Consider the following 18,315-nt stretch of genomic DNA (forward strand, 5'->3'; position numbering starts at 1 on the left):
GTGATATCCAGCCAGTCCTAAGAAGGCTCTCATCCCTTTAAGGTTGGATGAAGGTTGTCAATACGTTATGGCAGCTACCTTATCACTCTCCATACATGCTACTGGCCAGTAATCGCACGGCCCAAATAGGTGACATGGGTCATACCAAAGGAGCATTTGGATGCTTTAGCTTGGAGTTTGTGGAGTCTTAGTACCAGCACACTTCTAACATGATCTGTCATTTCTACCGTAAATGAGTATATCATCAAAGAACACCAAAACATACTTGTGCAAGCAAGGTAAGGCCTGAAATGTAGCAGGAGCATTAGTAAGGGCAAAAGCCATTACTCTAAATTCGTAAAGGCCCTCATGAGTCTGAAATGTTGTCTTTGGGGCATCATTGTGCGGAATCGGGTGCAACGTTGACCGCAACGGGTACGATCAACGTACCCCGGGTCATTTTTTACCATTTTCAGACTCAGTCAACTTTGACCGAGTCCAAAATTGTTTGGTTTTGAATTTTAACGTTTTTTACAATTTTCACATTAAAATTATCGAAACCCTTAAACGATGATGGTTCTTCTTCGTCTTCACCCTTCACCGACAGACTCACTAAAACAGAAGAACGGCGAATGGCGAGCGGCGATGGCAAGCAGCGACAGCAAGCAGAGACGGCAGGCCGCGAACGTTGTTTTCTTCATTTTTAATCGAGCTCCGTTCTTGTAGAGTGTTAGAGAAGGAAGAAGAAGAAGAAGTTTTGGGTCGTACTGAGTTTTGGATTTTGTGGGGTCGATCAAAGGCGATTCTCTGCTAACGTTCTTGTTATTGTCGCTTTTGGTGAGTGATGTGGAGCTTCTCTTTGTTCTCGTTTTCTCGTTTTGGTGACATGAAAAAGTAGAAACAGAGTATAAGCTTTTTTTTGCATGCCGCTGTTCATTTTTCTTTCGTCCTTTTTTCTTTCGTCCTGGCTTTCTCATGAGATATTGTTGCATGCATTGGTAATCTGTCTTTGTTACCATGATGGTTTTTCTCCTTGATTCTACATTTTTTGTTTTTGGTTTTTCTTTGATATTGATGAGTCTGCAAGTAACCATTCTCTCTCTCTCGCCGTTCCCTTTTAGGATATATTTTGGTTTAATTTGTGGTTCAGATGATACATTGGATTCCTTTTAGTGTTTTGATCCAGCTGGTTTTTAGTTTTATCTTTTCATTTTCGTTTTCCTTTCCTCGTTTAATTTCCTTTTCGAGTTCGGTGTTCTAATTGTTATTTGCTCTATATAGTTGGAACAAAATAAGCCAGAGAAAAGGGCGATTCTGGTTGTTTTGTTCAGTCCAAATCGCCCCAATGATTTTATTTGTAACAAATTTGTGATTCTTATGATATGCAATTGTCACCCTACAATTTCGTCTGCGTTTCTATACTTTTCTTCTACTATGATGTTCTTTTGTACTCTTGTCTTTGTGGTTCTTATGTTGTTTTGGATTCATTTGTATCTTTAACTGCCAGGCTTTTCAGTTATCGCCTTATCGGTTACAGTTTTTTGCTTTTCAGATATAAATTGTAATGGCTGATAAAGGAACATAAAAGATGCCTACAAGTGGAAATGGAAATATGGCAAGCAGTAGTAGTAGTGTTAATACCGTTGCATTAGAAATGGATAATAATCCATCTCAGCCTCTTTGGCGTTGTGTAAAAAAACTAGGAAAAGCACCAGGTGGCGGTGGGAATATAATTTTTTCTTGCAATTTCTGTCATAATACGTTCACTGGCTCTTATACACGTTGCAAGGCACATTTATTGCATATCAAAGGCAATGGAAATTAGACCATGCGAAAAAGTTAGCAAAGAATCGATGAAGGTATTCAAAAAAGAACAAGATGCAGCTGAGATGAAAAAATCTTCAACCAAGTCAAGTGAACTATCTGTTCCTCTTCATGCAATTGAAGAAGGTGAAGATGCTTCAAAGAAAAGAAAAACAAACATGGCGATTGGAGCTACCAAAACATTAGCACAAGCATTCAAAAATATGGGAAGTGTAGAGATGGATAGAAGGATCGGAAGGTTCTTTTTTGCAAGTTCACTTGCTTTTAATGTAGCCAAAAGTCCTTATTGGAAAGATGTTATAGGTTTGGATAATTGCAGTTTGGTTGGTTATGTACCCCCGAGTCAGAGAAGTTGAGAACAGTAATTCTTGCAGAAGAGAAGGCAAACATCAAAAAATTATTAGAGAAGAAGAAATTTTCATGGACACAATATGGAGTATCTATTGTTTCTAACCGGTGGACTGATATACAAAGACGGCCACTGATAAATTTTATTGCTTATTCGCTTAATGGACCAATCTTCTTGAAATGTGATGATGCATCTAGGGAGTATAAAGATGTTGAGTATTTAAAAGGGCTATTTATAGAAGTCATCAAAGAAGTGGGTGAAGATAATGTTATGCAAATTATTACTCATAATGTTCCACTTTGCCAATGAGCAGGGATGAATTTGGCAAGTGATCCAAGTATAATCACATATTCTGGACTCATTGTGTGGCACACAGTATAAATCTAGCACTTAAAAGTATTAGCAACCCATCAAAAGATGATACAAACACTGTTAAATTGTGTTCATGGATTGAGGAGCTTGAGCATAATGTCAAAAACATCAGAAATTTTGTTGTAAATCACAACAATGCTCTTGCTATATTTAATAGGCATTCTGATTTGAAATTGCTGAAGGTAGCAGAGACTCGTTTTGCATCCATTATTGTAATGATGAAAAACAAAGCAGGTGAAACATGCATTAACACTTACGGTGACTGACAATGATTGGGAGTTTTATCGGAGTGATGACATTGTGAAGACTCAAGAAATTAAAAAATGTATTTTAGATGATGAATGGTGGGATAAGATTACATATTTTCTGCAGTTTACAGAGCCTATGTGGTAGATACTGAGAGAAGTTGATAAAGAAGGGTCCATGCTTCATAGAGTTTATGATATGTGGGATAATATGATCGAAAAAATTCAAAACATTATTTTTAGACATGAGAAGAAGAATGTTGCACTTGATGATTCTGAGTTTTTCGATCATGTGTATAAAATTTCAGTAAGAAGATGGAATAGAAGCAATAACCCTTTGCATTGTATGGCACACTCTTAAATCCCAAATATTATGGGCAAACATGGTTGGCAGGAAGTACTGGTCGTGTTCCTCTTAATCGAGATCCAAAAATATCAAACAATAGGGAGATATGTTTGGAAAAACTATTTTTTTATTCTCGTCGATTGAAGATAATAAATAATGAGTTTGCGAGCTTCTCTGGTGGAAGAAGTGATTCAATACAAACTACAATGGCAAGAGAAGAAGAAGATCCTGTTAATTGGTGGTTATGTTTTGGAGCATCGACACCAAATCTCCAACAACTTGCATTGAAGTTATTATCTCAACCTGCAACCTCTTCATGTTGTGAAAGAAATTGGAGCACTTATTCTCAAATTCACAACATCAAGAGAAATAAGCAAACTAGTAAGCGAGCAGAAGATTTAGTTTATGTCCACTCCAACCTACGCTTACTTTCATGTACTTCAAATGATTACAGGTATTTCTTCATTCCGATGGTAGAAGAATTATTGGACAAATTGAAAGGCACAAACATATTTTCAAAACTGGATTTAAGGGCAGAGTATCATCAAATTAGGATATTTCCTAAAGACATTCTACATACAGCATTTCAAACTCATGAAGGCTTTATAAATTTAATGTTATACGATTTGGACAACTGGACTAACTAATGTACCCGCAACCCTTAAAGTATTGATGGATTATGTATTCTGCCAATCTGCCCATATTTGTGTAAGTTTGTCTTAGTATCCTTTGATGATATACTAGTTTATAGTGCAGACATGGACAAGCAATTGGAGCAGTTGACTAAAGTGCTCAGCGTGTTGATGGAACACAAAATGCATGCCAAGACTTCAAAATGTTTGTTTGGGAGCACTCAGATTATTTATCTTGGCCATGCAATCTCTGGCAAAGAGGTTCACATGGACTAGGACAGAATTATATCATCAAGGAATGGCAATTACCCAAAGGAATAAAAGGATTAAGGGCTTTGCTTGGACTCGTATGGTATTACCGAAGATTTCTAAAGAATTTCAGAAAGATAAATGCACCCCTAACTATTATCTAGTGGGGAGAATATTTCAAATTCATACATATCATAACAGCCTACGACACTACATACAACAGAAGAACCTCAATCCAATCTGGCAGAAATAGATGATAAGGTTGCTTGGCAATTATTTTGAGATCCTTTATAGGAAAGGCTCGGATAACTTAGTGGCAGACGGCTGCCAAGGCAGATTGAACAGGACCAAGGAGGAAGTTAGCTCAGATTTCATTCAACACACTAATTCTTCCAACTTTAGACCTTTGAAGCAGAACTGGCAAAGCACATCAGCATGCACTTTCAGTTCGAGAAATAAGGAAAAAGCTGGAATCCACATCAGTGCAGATGTATGGATACAGGTGGTGAGCAGTATATTATCAGTTATCAAAAATGCATTCATCAAGGAGGCAGGCCCAGAGGAAATACAAAGTATAAACTACATACCAAAGGATTAAACACACCCTCTGTGGGCCCAGGATGAGAAGAGAAGGGAGTATGTGCAACAATGCACCATTTGTTAGAGGCATAAATATGAAACTCTTAAACCTGCCAGCCTCCTCCAGCCACTACCAATTCAAACACATATTTGGGAGGACCTATCAATAGATTTCATTGACGGCCTCCCCAGGTCCAAAGGGAAATCATCCTAGTGCTTGTTGATCGACTTTTGAAGTATGTGCATTTTATGGTTCTTGCCATCCCTTAGTAACAAAGGAAGTGGCTAAGGCTTTTCAGGAGAACAACGAAAGTTGCATGGAATAAGTCAATAGTAAGTGATAGGGACACCTTTTCTTGAGCAAAATTTGGCAACGATATTTTTCATTGCACGGTACTAAACTCAACATGAGCACAGCCTACACCAACCGACCGATGGACAGACCGAAGGGTCCTAGAAACCTATCTAAGGTGCTACACGAAGATGCAATTGGATTGATTTTCTGTCTTAGGCTAGTTTCACTTATAGCTCAGCTCCACGTTCAGCTACCAAGATGTGTCTGTTCAAGACCATCTATGGTCGACCTCGACTAGATCAGCGTTGCTTTTAGCCTCATACTAGGCATGGGTTTACTCTTGCCTAGAAGGCATTAATTTAATCCAGTAGCTGACGTACTGCACCTTCATCATAAGCGAGACAATGAAGGAAAACAACTGCGTTGTAGTCCTTACATGTGACGATTTTATATGACGACTAAAATATAGGGCTAAGAAGTAGGAATACCTATTACATCAACAACACGTAACCAATCCACCGACATGCAGCACAAAGGAAAAGCGACCCAAGGTAAAAGGAAAACCTTGTATCGGCTACAAACTGAAGAACTTTTTCTTATGGATGGGTACAAAGTGAAGATTAATAACGATAGAAACAACGATAAAATAGAGACGAGTATTTCTGTTACCATGAGCGCATTGAGATCTTGAAACGCTTCCTGCAAGCTCCGGTCCGTGCTCTCCCATAGTTCCTGCTCCTTCCGGAGAATTCCCGAGACCCCGACAACAGATGCGCGGCTTCCTACTGAGCCCTCGCCCGAGCTAGCAGACGCCCTTCCCGACGAACCCGAGCCCTCACCATCTCTCTTGCTTTCCCAAGTCCTAGACCTCAGAATCTCCCAAAACCGGGTCAAAAACGCATCATGATCCATCTTGCCCCTCATAACCACGTAAATCACCACCGATCGCTTTCCCTTCTCCTCGATCGACCCGTCATCCGAGGCACATAGCTGGATTCCGAGCCTCGGGCTGCGGAACATCTTCTTGATAGATTTCTTCGGCTGATGGACATGAACGACAGCTGATAGAGGGATCGCAGAACCCGAGGTGTAGCGACGATCTTCGCCGATCCAGATGAGCCTCAGCGTGGTGAGGATGAGCACGCCGGCCCGCAGTGTGGAGAAACCAGGAATCTCGTCGGTTTCAATGTCCACAGAGTCGAGGGTGGAGCACTCGACCTCCCCGGGTTGCAACACCGGCAGCCCGCTACTCGTCAACGGCACCGGTGGCAAAGGCTCTGGCCGTCTTCCGTCCATTAATAAAAACAATTGCCGGAATTGACCCAATGCGGCGGAAAGAACGGCTAGACGAAGCGGTTGCTTTATCGCAACGTAGAATCTAACTTAACAACGAAGCAGGACGAAAGAGGAAGGAAGAAGAAGAAGAAGAAGACGCAGTCAACCCCAACTGCAGCCCTCTGGTCGGAGAGAGAGAGGGTGTCCGCAATCGAGTGAGAGGGAGGGAGATCAATAGGAAGGCCGGCAGCGGGGACAATGAGAAAGTGACAAGCGGAGGAGCGAGAGGGAAGGGTTGGCACTTGGCAGAAAGAGATGAAAGGGTGAAGAGGCCGCGGACTGAATGGGCGCGCAACCAGCCGGACCTCCGACGGCCCCGCACCAAGCCGAGTTCGGATGATGGATCAGACCCAAAGGCCCAAAGAGATGGGCCTGGCCCCAGATAAAATTTTCACTTGGGTCGGGCGGGAGGTCATTAGGGCAAGGTATGACGTCATCTTTCCTCCATCCCTCATGCCCCCTTTTCATATATATATATATATATATATATATATATAAAGGCACTATGTCGACCACTCTCTCACACGTTGTTGAGTCTTATCTTATCTTCTCTCCCCCACCCTCCCTCGTGCCCCCTTCTCTCTCTCTCTCTCTCTCTCTCTCTCTCTCTCTCTCTCTCTATATATATATATATATATATATATATATATATATATATATATATATATATATATATATATATATAGGCACTATGTCGACCACTCTCTCTCTCTTATCCAACATAGGTTTTCTCTCTCTAATGCACGGTTCTACGATCTCTTACATTTTGTTTAGATTGAAGGAAAAAATATAGTAAATGATGAAAGGGGAAAAAATGGAGGGATTAGTAATGAGAAGGAAAAAAAAAAAGAAATTATTATAAAATTCAGTTTAAATAGGGGGGAAAGGAAATAAAGGGACTTAGGTTAGGTTACAATAATGCCCTTATCACTATAGCTAATAGTCGTGCAACAACAAATCAGACAAGTCGTGCAATAACAAATCAGACAGGAAATAGTTGTACACCTTAAATGTCCATAACAATATACACATACGCATGACACAAGGTCGAATTTGCATCCATAGGAATAAACTCATTTGAAAGTAGGGAAACGACTGAGACAATTATTCAAGTGGTTAATCACCATTAGCCAAGCCATTCAGGTGCATAACAATTAACTACTATGTAAAGCATGTATTTATTAAGAGTTCCTAAAATATCCAATGCTGCATGCATTTATTAAGAGTTCCTAAAATAATTTTGTGACAAATCTAACTTTACAAACAATTTCAAGAATAAGGTGGACGACCAACTATGACATTCATCTAAGGTATGTACAAGTGACATGTATAAACCTTACATTATATGAAATATGTAATATAAATAATAACCTAGGCAACAATTAAATATCTAAGGCAATTAAAAAAATTCTTCACACGAACAAATAATAATAGGAATTTGTTCAGTATCCAATAACAGACTCAAATGTGAATGGTGCAAACACCATAAGGATCTATTCAGGAATTGGAAACAAGAGACTTGTTGAAGTTAAAATGGTTGTTACTCTCTTTATTTTTTCCTTGCTCGCTTGGTCTATTTTTTCCTTACTGGCTTTGTTTTTTCCTTCCTCACCTGCTTTGTAACACCCATGTGTTTCAGCTCTTACTTCTTTGTGTGTGAAAAGATCAAAACTGTTGGGTGTTATATGTCATCCACAATGTAAAAAAAACAAATGCGGATATATGATCCATCCTTAGGCGATGGCAACAATAAAATAGTGGAAGACATTTATAGATTGGCATATGGTTTAACCTTAAGTGTGTATGATAACTTATATATTTGGTATGTTTTTTTTTTTTGTTCTTTTACAATGCAATTGAATGAATGATGTCTTCAACTTCAAATGTTGTGTGTTCGTGATGAAATACGTATGGGAGAGAACGAGTGGAAAAAAACTTGTCAATGTTCTACCATTATATCTAGCACCACCAGATTGTTGCACTGTTCTTGCTACTGTCAACCTTGTGGCCTCGCTGATCCATCATCCTAACGTTGTCACAATCATCTATGCCTCTGTTGACCTACGCAGTACGCTCATACCTCTATTTGTTGCATCCCTGCTGCTATGCCCTTGTGTATTGTTCTGCCATTCTTGTCTAGCATTCTTAACAAAATGTTTGTAGGCCCTTGCGTAGCGCACGGTTATCCTACCTCTATTCGACGCACTATTCGAACACTCCTGACACTATCGTCATCATCACGAGCCCCTATTCACTGCATTGCTGTTGTTGCTTTGACCATTTGTTGACTCCTAGTCGTCATGTTTCTGCCATCCCCAGCCACTTAAAGTTGCTGATGTTCTCGGCCTTTTTGCTTCTTTTGTCTCCCATCCCTCGCTGGCTTGGCCATTGCGATTAGTTTCAACCACAATTTGTCATGTTGATTTCATTTTGGATGTTCATGCTTCCTATCGTCTCTAGCCCTAGTCGGCCTTCCTGTTTCGTCGTCCTTAGTCCATGTTTCTACCCATTGGGCTCGCTTAGCATTGAAATTGCTATTTCTAGATTTTATACTAACAAAGTTGATTTCCTACTACTTTTTTGTGCCATGTGGGGGGACCGCTCTGCTTTTTTTCGATCTGCATTCCTTTACATGCTGCAACTTCATTAACAGCTTAGCCTTATTGTTATGGCACTCTTTTAATTATCTCGTTGTACAAGAGTGGCATGTTATGTGTGGCTTCTCATTAGCCCATGGCTTACATAGTTCGGCACTTTAACTTTGTCTCACAAATATGCAACCATTAATGGGCTTTCTAAACTGTTACTCTTCGTAATAGTTTTGGCCTCCAACTTTCAGTATATAGTTTTAGGTTCCAATTTTCCATGGGACCTCTTAGTAATGTTGGCTCGCTCTCTCTCTCTCTCTCACACAAGTTTACACTTGCTCAAGTATTGGTTGTTTGATTGCTTGATTGTGGCCTAAGTTGATAGTTACGTTGGCTATTCTCTCTCTCTCAATGTATCAATCATTCTCTCTCTCTCTCTCTCTCCTCCTAATTGAAGGCCTCGACAACTACCTAGGTGCTTTTGATGAAGCCCCTTTTTCATCTCTTAAGACCGGGCTTGGATCATGAAAATTATCCTCCAGTCAACCCGGCTTGACAACTAAGAGGGCCGGGGCCTGGGCTGTAGACAGGCATCAAGCATGCCCAACCCGACCATATCATGCATTGGGCCCGTAGCCCTAGTTGCTCTTCTTCTCCTTTTTTATGGTAAAGCCACAACGGAAAAGTGTAATGCATTACCAAAATGGTACATTTAGTATCTATCTATAACATCAATTTCTACAAATGCAGTGTTGTTTCTCCTATGGATGAAGTTGGATTTATAAAACCAAAACCTCTAATTGGGAAAAGGCATGATCAGGTAGGTAGATACCTAATTAAAGCTTAATTCCATCTTGAGGATACAATAGAATTAATTAGTAATCCCAACGGCAAACATGTAAAATTGGAAATTAACTAAAATCCTAAGGGTAAAAACGTAGTTATAGGACTAGGTACATGCCTAGTAATAGTTATAATTGAAGACCATAGAAATATTACGGGGAAAAAGAAGGCATTTAATAAAATGTTAGGGGTAAACTCGGAATGAAAATGAAAAGGGCACAATAGGTATTTAGCATAAAAGTAAAGGTAAAAATGGAAAACTAAACAAATAAGTGTCCAACTAGTGAACTGATTCAATGGTTTGTGAAATATTTTTTAAAATATTTAATAGAACTTTGGATCACACATGAATCAGCGGGGAGTCCACCTAGTGTACAACCCAACCACATTATCAACAACAACAATAAAAAAAATATAATTAATATAATTAACTACAAATAAGAACAGAGGGCAATACCCCCTAGGGAGGAAAAGTGGGAAGGAGAGAGAGAATGAGCTAGAGAAAGGACGAGGAGGAGAAGGAAAAGGAAAGAGGAGAAGAAGAAGAGGTGGAACATGAAAGAGGAGGAGGAGAGAGATGGCACCTAGGTACAGTCAAATCCTTGCTTGATCAAGAGTTAATCAACATTTTAATCATCTTAGAATAAGGCAAAAGGATGAGATCTTCCCAATGTTAGGTTCTTTTTGTGTGCGCCTAAATATTGGTTTGTAATTGGCGAGATGGCATAAATAATAAAAGAAGATTGTACGAGGACATACATGTTATCTCCTTCATATAACATTTAGTAGAACAATTATGCCACTCTATAAATTTAATCCTATTATACCTAATTACTTAATATAACATGTCAAAGGTAATAGCAAACAGGTCAGACTAAAATAGAAGTTTTCCAAAATTTTCAGAAAAATAAATACACCTTGTTTCCTAGCATCAAAGTAGCTCCTATGGATAAATAAGATTATTCTAAATAATCAATACATATTTCAAATTACATTTTATTCAAAGAGTATCCAACATCATTCTATGTATTAAAATCCGTAACAAGCTCGAACATTATAGAAGTTAATATTTAACAAAATTATGTTCATAAATCTGCACAAGAATTGAACATATGAAGCAACAAGCAGAATTGCAAATGCAACACAAAATTATTAAGGGAAGCCATTCAAGGTATGGAACAACATTAACACACTTGGGCTATGATGCAGCTCATCTTCTAATGCATAAAGGAGAAAATTGGTAACCATAATACTTAGACAGAGAACCTGTCACGGTGTCATAATGATCGCCATAATGACGAAAGAAAGCTGAAAAATAAATAACTCAATTCAGCTCTGAATTTCCAAGAGCACCTGCTGGTCTAGAATTAGTTCAAATTACTTGCCACTGAAGCCAAAAGGAACCCCAACTGGATATTTTAACCACTTTGGATCTCTCAAATGAACTAAAAAACAACAACATAAATTGTAAGTTAGCTTGTTGTCAGAACTTAATTTCCTAAATAATATATGAATGGGGCACTGAGAAACCACTTTCGTGCCTTAAAATGAAAAGAAAAACAAAAGCATATGGTTTTGCTGCTCTTGTAACTTAATTTCCTAAAAAATACCTAGAAGGGACAAACAAACTTATACACTATATGAAATATCAGCAAGATATTAAAACACTGAGGCGATTGCATCGGTTAAAATTAGTCACAACAATTCCTAAACTAAAGTATATCCAACATAAGTTGCACAAGACTTCATTAGCTCATTCACATTAGAAACACTGTGTCTAAACAAAATGAGGTCCACATGAGTACTGAAAACACCAAAGGCACATGGGTATGATCAACCTACCAAGCATGGTCAACCCTTTTTGCATATGTTACCATTGACAAGACATACATAGTAAAAAAGTGGAAGTCTACATATAATCATCTATCAACTTCATTTTCTTTTCTTGGACTTTGCTTTTGAAGTACATTCATGTTAATTATAGTCCCACCCATATCTGCCCTAACCCAACCCATGTTGTTGTCTTCATCAATTTTGTAACTGCCTTCAAAGTCCCAACATATGTCAAAATCATCAACAGTTATACCTCCACCTTCTTCATTCATAGCAAACAAATCTCTTGGTTTTGTATCACTGACAACTTTCCAATAATTATCTAAAAGATCTTCAACATAGAAACCTTATTAAACTTGAGATGCAAAAAAAAAAAAAGACTCGTCTTTCATACATCTACGATTATAATTAATGAGTGTGAAACCAACCTCATCATTTTTCAAACTTTGTAACCTAAGAACATTGAACCATTCACATTTCAACAACATAAATATGAATTCTCCATAATATTGCAGCCCAATAATATTTTCAATAATACCATAATAAGTGACATTTCACCTTCTAAGTCAGGTATCTCTAGCACTCAAGAAACTTGATGTAAGTGCATCAACAATATCGCTGTTGCTTTTTGTTTTTTATTACTTTCTCTCTCTTTATTATAAATTTGAAACCCATTCATGAGATATCTTGTAAACCTTTTTGCGAGTGATTGAGGACCATCTGATAGCCATTTAATTTTTTCTATCAAATCCTTGATTAGGTTGAAGTAACTTTTGCACTTAGAAATAAATAAATGTTTATAAAAGAATTTCTATAAAATAAAAAAATATAGTGAGACCAGATTACGGTCAACTTGTGTGATTCCTACTTGAAATTGGATTTTAAGCATGTTTTTCAACTTCACGTATAGAGTCTATGATGTTGACTTTTTATTTCTCTAATATATTGTTTGCATCAACCATTAGAAATATGTAAGCATATTATTAAATGACATGTATGTATTGATGTAAATATTAAATGACATCCATGTATTGATGTGCATGCTGCATTGTATTGTCATCCAAAAAACATCTTCTCAATTATAAAATTATTCATTCACTTACTTATATGGTAATATCATCATTTCATTGTTTATGATCCAACCACATTAACACATTGTGCAAGTATCAAACATGCAATTTCATGCACTAGTCAGCTAGGTAACCTTCGACAATAGAACCTTTTGGATGACTTTTATTTTAAATGTAAGATTTCAATCTTCTTAAAAATTTGTCATCATGCAATATCATAATTATCAGCTATAAAAAACTTATGGAAAAATAAAAGTATTATAGTGATACTAGTACTAGCACATCTCAAATGATACATCCATCAATGTTGCACTAGACGGCTAGTAATGTCTCCTTCATTAGGTAATAGGCAAATATATCATGATATCAAAAAATGCAGGAGGACAAAACCGTTTTAGATTGCATAATGTAAGGGAAATATTTTCTTCTAAATCTTTCAATTCATTTTCGCACAAAACTTTTGAATATTGTTTGAAAAATTTGCATAACTTCATATTCACTAGAGTCACATGTTTTGGCAATGATCTACATAAGGCCAGTGGAAGAAGCCGATGCATCAAATCATGAGAGTCATGAGACTTGAGCCTTGAAAGTTTGTGTTCTTTAATATGCACACATCAAGAGACATTTGAAGAGTAACCATTTAGAGTAATGATATTTTTCAACACTTTACAAGAAACATCTTTCTCACTTTGTGCATCGAGAAGGAAACTAGAGACAAATATACTTTATCAACTCCTTCAACTTGTACAAGGTGAAAAGAATGTATGATCGACAAAGTTTGTTGTTTGCACATAAAATTTTCCAATATTACATGCATACCGAAATAAATGCAACTTGTTTACCTATACTCACATTCGTTCCTTGCATGGGATTCTATGAGACAGGACCCGACCAATCGGTATGAGGTCCGACCACTCGTGGCACCTTTACAAGGAGTAATTAGACAATGGACTAGACTAAATGTTTCAATTTTTAAATATAAATGTCATCTAAAACCTAAGGAAAGCAAATGTGCCATAATTTTGAAATCATGCATGTCTTAAAATCTAAATAGATATCATAAATAGACTTATGAACAAGAAGAAGTAAAACATGATGTTTGTTTATGTCCCGATAATCATAGATCAATGCAATCAATGTCCTAAATCTAATATAAAAACTAGGTCATATAGTTCCAGAATCCGGTCTTTACTAAGACATGGATGTAGGATGTGGACTAATTAGGAAAAATGGATCTGAATCCAAGGATTAAAGTCATGACCTGAAAATTTTATATAATTATTGTTCTAATTTTGAAATGACAGATGTATAGAAATTCAAACTCACGTTAATAAGCCTCATGATCCAAAATCAAGGTAAAAGATCCAGTAGATTTGATCTTGTATTAATAATAAAATATTCTAAGATCCAAATTCTGAGAAAACAAATCCAAATCTAATGATTGTCATAGTTTAAAATCTTGTATTTGGGCATGATTCTATGGGAATTGATCTATGGTTTTATTATCCAAAACTCAACATATGAAATCCAATCCAAAATCCAAGGCCTGAGATCCAAGATCCAAAATCTAAGGTCTGACATCCAAAATTCAATATCTAGGATTTACAGTTCGAGAGCCAAAATCCAAGATCTAGAATTCAAAATCCACAATATGAGATTTATGATCCAAAATCCATGATTACATATTTAGAGTCCAAGATAATGATTGTCATAGTTTAAAATCTTGTATTTGGGCATGATTCTATGGGAATTGATCTATGGTTTTATTATCCAAAACTCATCATATGAAATCCAATCCAAAATCCAAGGCCTGGTATCCAAGATCCAAAATCTAAGGTCTGACATCCAAAATTCAATATCTAGGATTTACAGTTCGAGAGCCAAAATCCAAGATCTAGAATTCAGAATCCACAATCTGAGATTTATGATCCAAAATCCATGATCACATATTTAGAGTCCAAGATTTGAAATCCAATACTTGAGATCCAAAATACAAAATCCATAACTTGAAGTATGATGTTTGAGATCCATAATTTGAGATTCATAATGTAAGATCAATAATCTAAAATTCATCATCTATTATTGTGATTATTGACTTCTAAATCCAAAGGCATGATAATATCATGTTTTAAGATTAAATCCAATTGAAATCTAGGATTTTGATGAGTAGGGCTAGGTCGGCCACAGGGCTAGGTTCGGTTTCGCCAAAGCGACTTTACCTACCTAAGGATGATTTGATTGTAGTAAATATGCTTGATCCTAGTCAAACCATATGATTTGTGATATAAACTCAATTCGACTTGTGTAGATGGATATTGAGGAAATTGATTAGATCCACATCATGCGATCAGGTTCAGACATAGTGGAGTCTAATAGCCTGTTTGGATGGAGGGAGAGGGAGAGAAAGGAATGGAAAGAAAGCATTTCCTATGTTTGGATGATTAGTTAATATGGAGGGAAAAGAAGGGAGATGTAATAACTGTATTTGGATGTAAGGGAAAAGAAAGAAAAGGGAGAGAAAGAAAATGAGTTTTTAATGTAATTTCAATCCCTCCGAAAATGGAGAGATTGGAAGGAAAAGGAATGGATGATCATTTCCTTTCCTTTCTTCTCCTTTCCCTCCCCATTCTCTTTCATTCCCTTTCCCTTCCATCCATTCCTTTGGTTTGGGCTAGGTCTTAGAGAACTGAACTAAAATTGACTCCACATCTCCATGAACTAGGTTTTTTGAAATCATGTAAAAAGTCGATTTTGAAAACATTTTTAGAAAACTATGATTTTAAATAGTTTTTTCATGAAAACTGGACTATATTCAGGTTTTCACGTACCTAGGCTAATAACACATGGTATGCGACTACCTAACATGGATTGGTTTTAGACAAGGGGTGCATGATGATCCAAGTACGTGTTAAAATAGATGTGCAATGCATGACTAATGAAAGCATGAAAGAAATATAGTCTATTATACATGAAGCAAAAGCAAAAGGCAAGAAATTATGAAATTGAAATAGAAAAGAGAAAAGAGAGAGAAACATACTATAACGAGGATGTGTGCACTAAATTCTTTCGAAAATTAAACTATATGGATGAATTCTAATTTGAAAACAAGAAAAGCGTTAAAACTGGAAAAGATGAAGGTTACTTTGAGATAGACTTGATGACATTTAGAGTCATGAGTGCAATTCCCACACCTAACCTTGTTGATCTTTGGAAATTCATTTGAAAACATTATTATTGTGGATTTTATCATTTTTAGATCCAAGTTTGAAACCTACTTTTATGGAAGATGGCTTAGGATATGGGAATAAGCTTTTACTGGATTTATAGATCGACCAAAATCATTTGGATGTGGATTTGAAAATCCGTTTATTTACAAATGAGTTTTGGAATTTGAATTTAATATGAGATTTTGGATAGAACTTGGGTATAGATCTGAAATCTAATTTATTTGGATCCAAATATAACTTGGTTAAGTTTATGTTCAAATATAAAATCAAATTTTTATTTAATTTGAGAACACATTTATTTTATACTTAGAAACTTATTGAAATTTGGCACTTTTAGACATGGACCGAGGAAATGGATTATGAATTTGGAGAATTGATTTGAAAACCCTGGTTTGATGAAATTGGCATGAATTGAATCTGCCCAGGTATGGATTTTATAAACTATATTTGGATTTTAAAATGGTGGTCTATAAAATTGGATTTGTTTAATGAAATGATATTGGATATGATTTTGAAAACCAGATTGAGTTTTAAATTTGAGGTTCTGAATTTGAAAGCCATTTGAAAATATTGTTAATGTCGCCTCCGGTATGGCTTGAATGCATTGAAAGGAATAAGCCTTGGGCTAAAGAGGTATTGCGAGAGGAGAACTTGGCCATGCATGTGCTTCCATCAAATAAGCGATAATCCTCAAGACGCCAACTGAAGAGTTCTCTCCATCTAGAGACACGCAGATCGATGCTTGACACTCGCTTAGGTAAGCTTTCGATGGGATGTCATTGATTCAACTAAATGAATTGTGGTTTCCCCAACCACACATTCAAATAGGAACAACCTAGCCAACAAGCAATTATTAAAGATTTACAAATAACGACACCCAACCGGGCAGGACCCTAGCACAAAATCCAAAAAATAAAAATTTCTAAATTGCCCCTAAGTTTCACTTAAACATGCATGTACCCATCCCCAATCAAATCATACGATCTGAATCCAAATATTGAGAAATCACGTTGGCCGTTCATTGCTCTCCTTTCAATTTTCTTAGGTGGTCAAGGCAAAATAAAAAATGATGAGGTAGATGCCACCACACTTTATCTTGAAAACCACCAACTAAAAAGAAAACTTTAGTCTTCTATTGACAGAAATATTTGGTTAGGATTGATGATATGGGAAAGAGAATTAAATTCTCTTTCATTTTCGAAATTATTAGACCCACCTAGTCCACATGCAAGAACTAGGTGAGTCTAGGTTCAGTCAAAGCCACAGGCTTTGATTGGACTCTAATTTAGTTATTTTTATTCTAGAACCGAGATTGCTATCTAATTCTAGTTTGAACCTTGATTTTAATTTGCTTATTTCACTTGACCATACATCTTTGGCATTTTACCAACTTGGCTCAATCTTTTTGGAGAGTGTGTACCAAATTGATTGAACTTTCACTGAGCATAATTCACTTACTCGGTATTTCAAGTTCTTTCAACTTGTGGAGTTAGATCATGTGATCATATGCTCTTGATTATATAAATTGATTTGAAATAACACCGAATTAAAGTTTCTAAGATTTTCATTTAGAACTTGCATGGACATTTCAGTCCATAATTCTAGTATTGGAGGAACTGAGTATTGGAGGAATTGACTAAGTCAATGTTTAGTTTGGATAAGGAACTTTAAGTCCAAATCATGAGATGAAATTGGATTTCAGACCTAGCTCATTGGCTTTGGTATATCTTGATTTTTAGAGCTCTATTCTAGCACTAATTGAAGTTTTGAAGCTTAAGTCTAGCTAAAGCTTGAACGTGAAATCTTGTTTTATATCCAGTATAGGATTAGAATTGAGAATTCAGAGTTCCATGTGAGCTCAGAGCTTAAATTATTGAATGAAGATTGCAAGTGACTCCTAGACTTCACTCTAGGGCTTGGGTGTGGTCGGCATCGAAGTACTTTACTTCTGACTTTGCTTAAAAGATTTTGTAGAATTTTGAAATTGCCGCTGGAATTCAGATGACAAAAACTCGAGCAATTACCATAAAAAAAGATTCATATGAGGTTGATACAGAAATTTTGTGACTAAGGAGAATCTCACGTTTTCTTGAGCAAATGTCCAAACCTGGCCACAACACCACCAACCTAGCATCTACACATCCCGTGTCCGATCCGTCACCGAGCAACATAGGTAACCTCTCAAATTCTTATCTTTCACGTGTAATGGATGTTGAATGGGTGATAGACTTTGGAGCCTCTAATCACATGACTAGTCATGATTGAAGTTTAAATGTTGTTAATAATGATCAAATGTGTTTATACAGCTAATGGCTCAAGAATGGTAGTGGCAGGAACAAACAAGGAAAATTTTCTTGATCAATAAGAAAGATTTTGATGTTCTTATTAGTCCTAAGATTGCCTGTAATCTCGTCTCTGTTATTAAAATTACAAAGTCTCATAATTGTTTAGTTATCACATCTCCCAAGGATGTGATCTTTCAAGACATGAACAAGAAGACAATGATTATCAAGGACCAAACATATAGTTGAGTGTGATGGGCTCCA

General features: G+C 36.7%; 1 protein-coding gene across 1 annotated transcript in view; it reads right to left on the reverse strand.

Annotated features, from left to right (window-relative positions):
* The window catches only part of LOC116267852 (vacuolar protein sorting-associated protein 36), a 31,381-nt gene extending 24,832 nt beyond the window's left edge, over positions 1–6,549 (reverse strand). The window contains exon 1 of the mRNA XM_031649781.2: positions 5,540–6,549. Within this exon, the coding sequence (XP_031505641.1) occupies positions 5,540–6,166 (627 nt within the window). The 5' untranslated portion in view covers positions 6,167–6,549. The remainder of the gene's footprint in view (positions 1–5,539) is intronic.
* Between the last annotated feature and the right edge of the window lie 11,766 nt (positions 6,550–18,315).

This window comes from Nymphaea colorata, unplaced genomic scaffold (genome assembly GCF_008831285.2).
Source record: "Nymphaea colorata isolate Beijing-Zhang1983 unplaced genomic scaffold, ASM883128v2 scaffold0001, whole genome shotgun sequence".
In the NCBI taxonomy this organism is placed as follows: domain Eukaryota; kingdom Viridiplantae; phylum Streptophyta; class Magnoliopsida; order Nymphaeales; family Nymphaeaceae; genus Nymphaea; species Nymphaea colorata.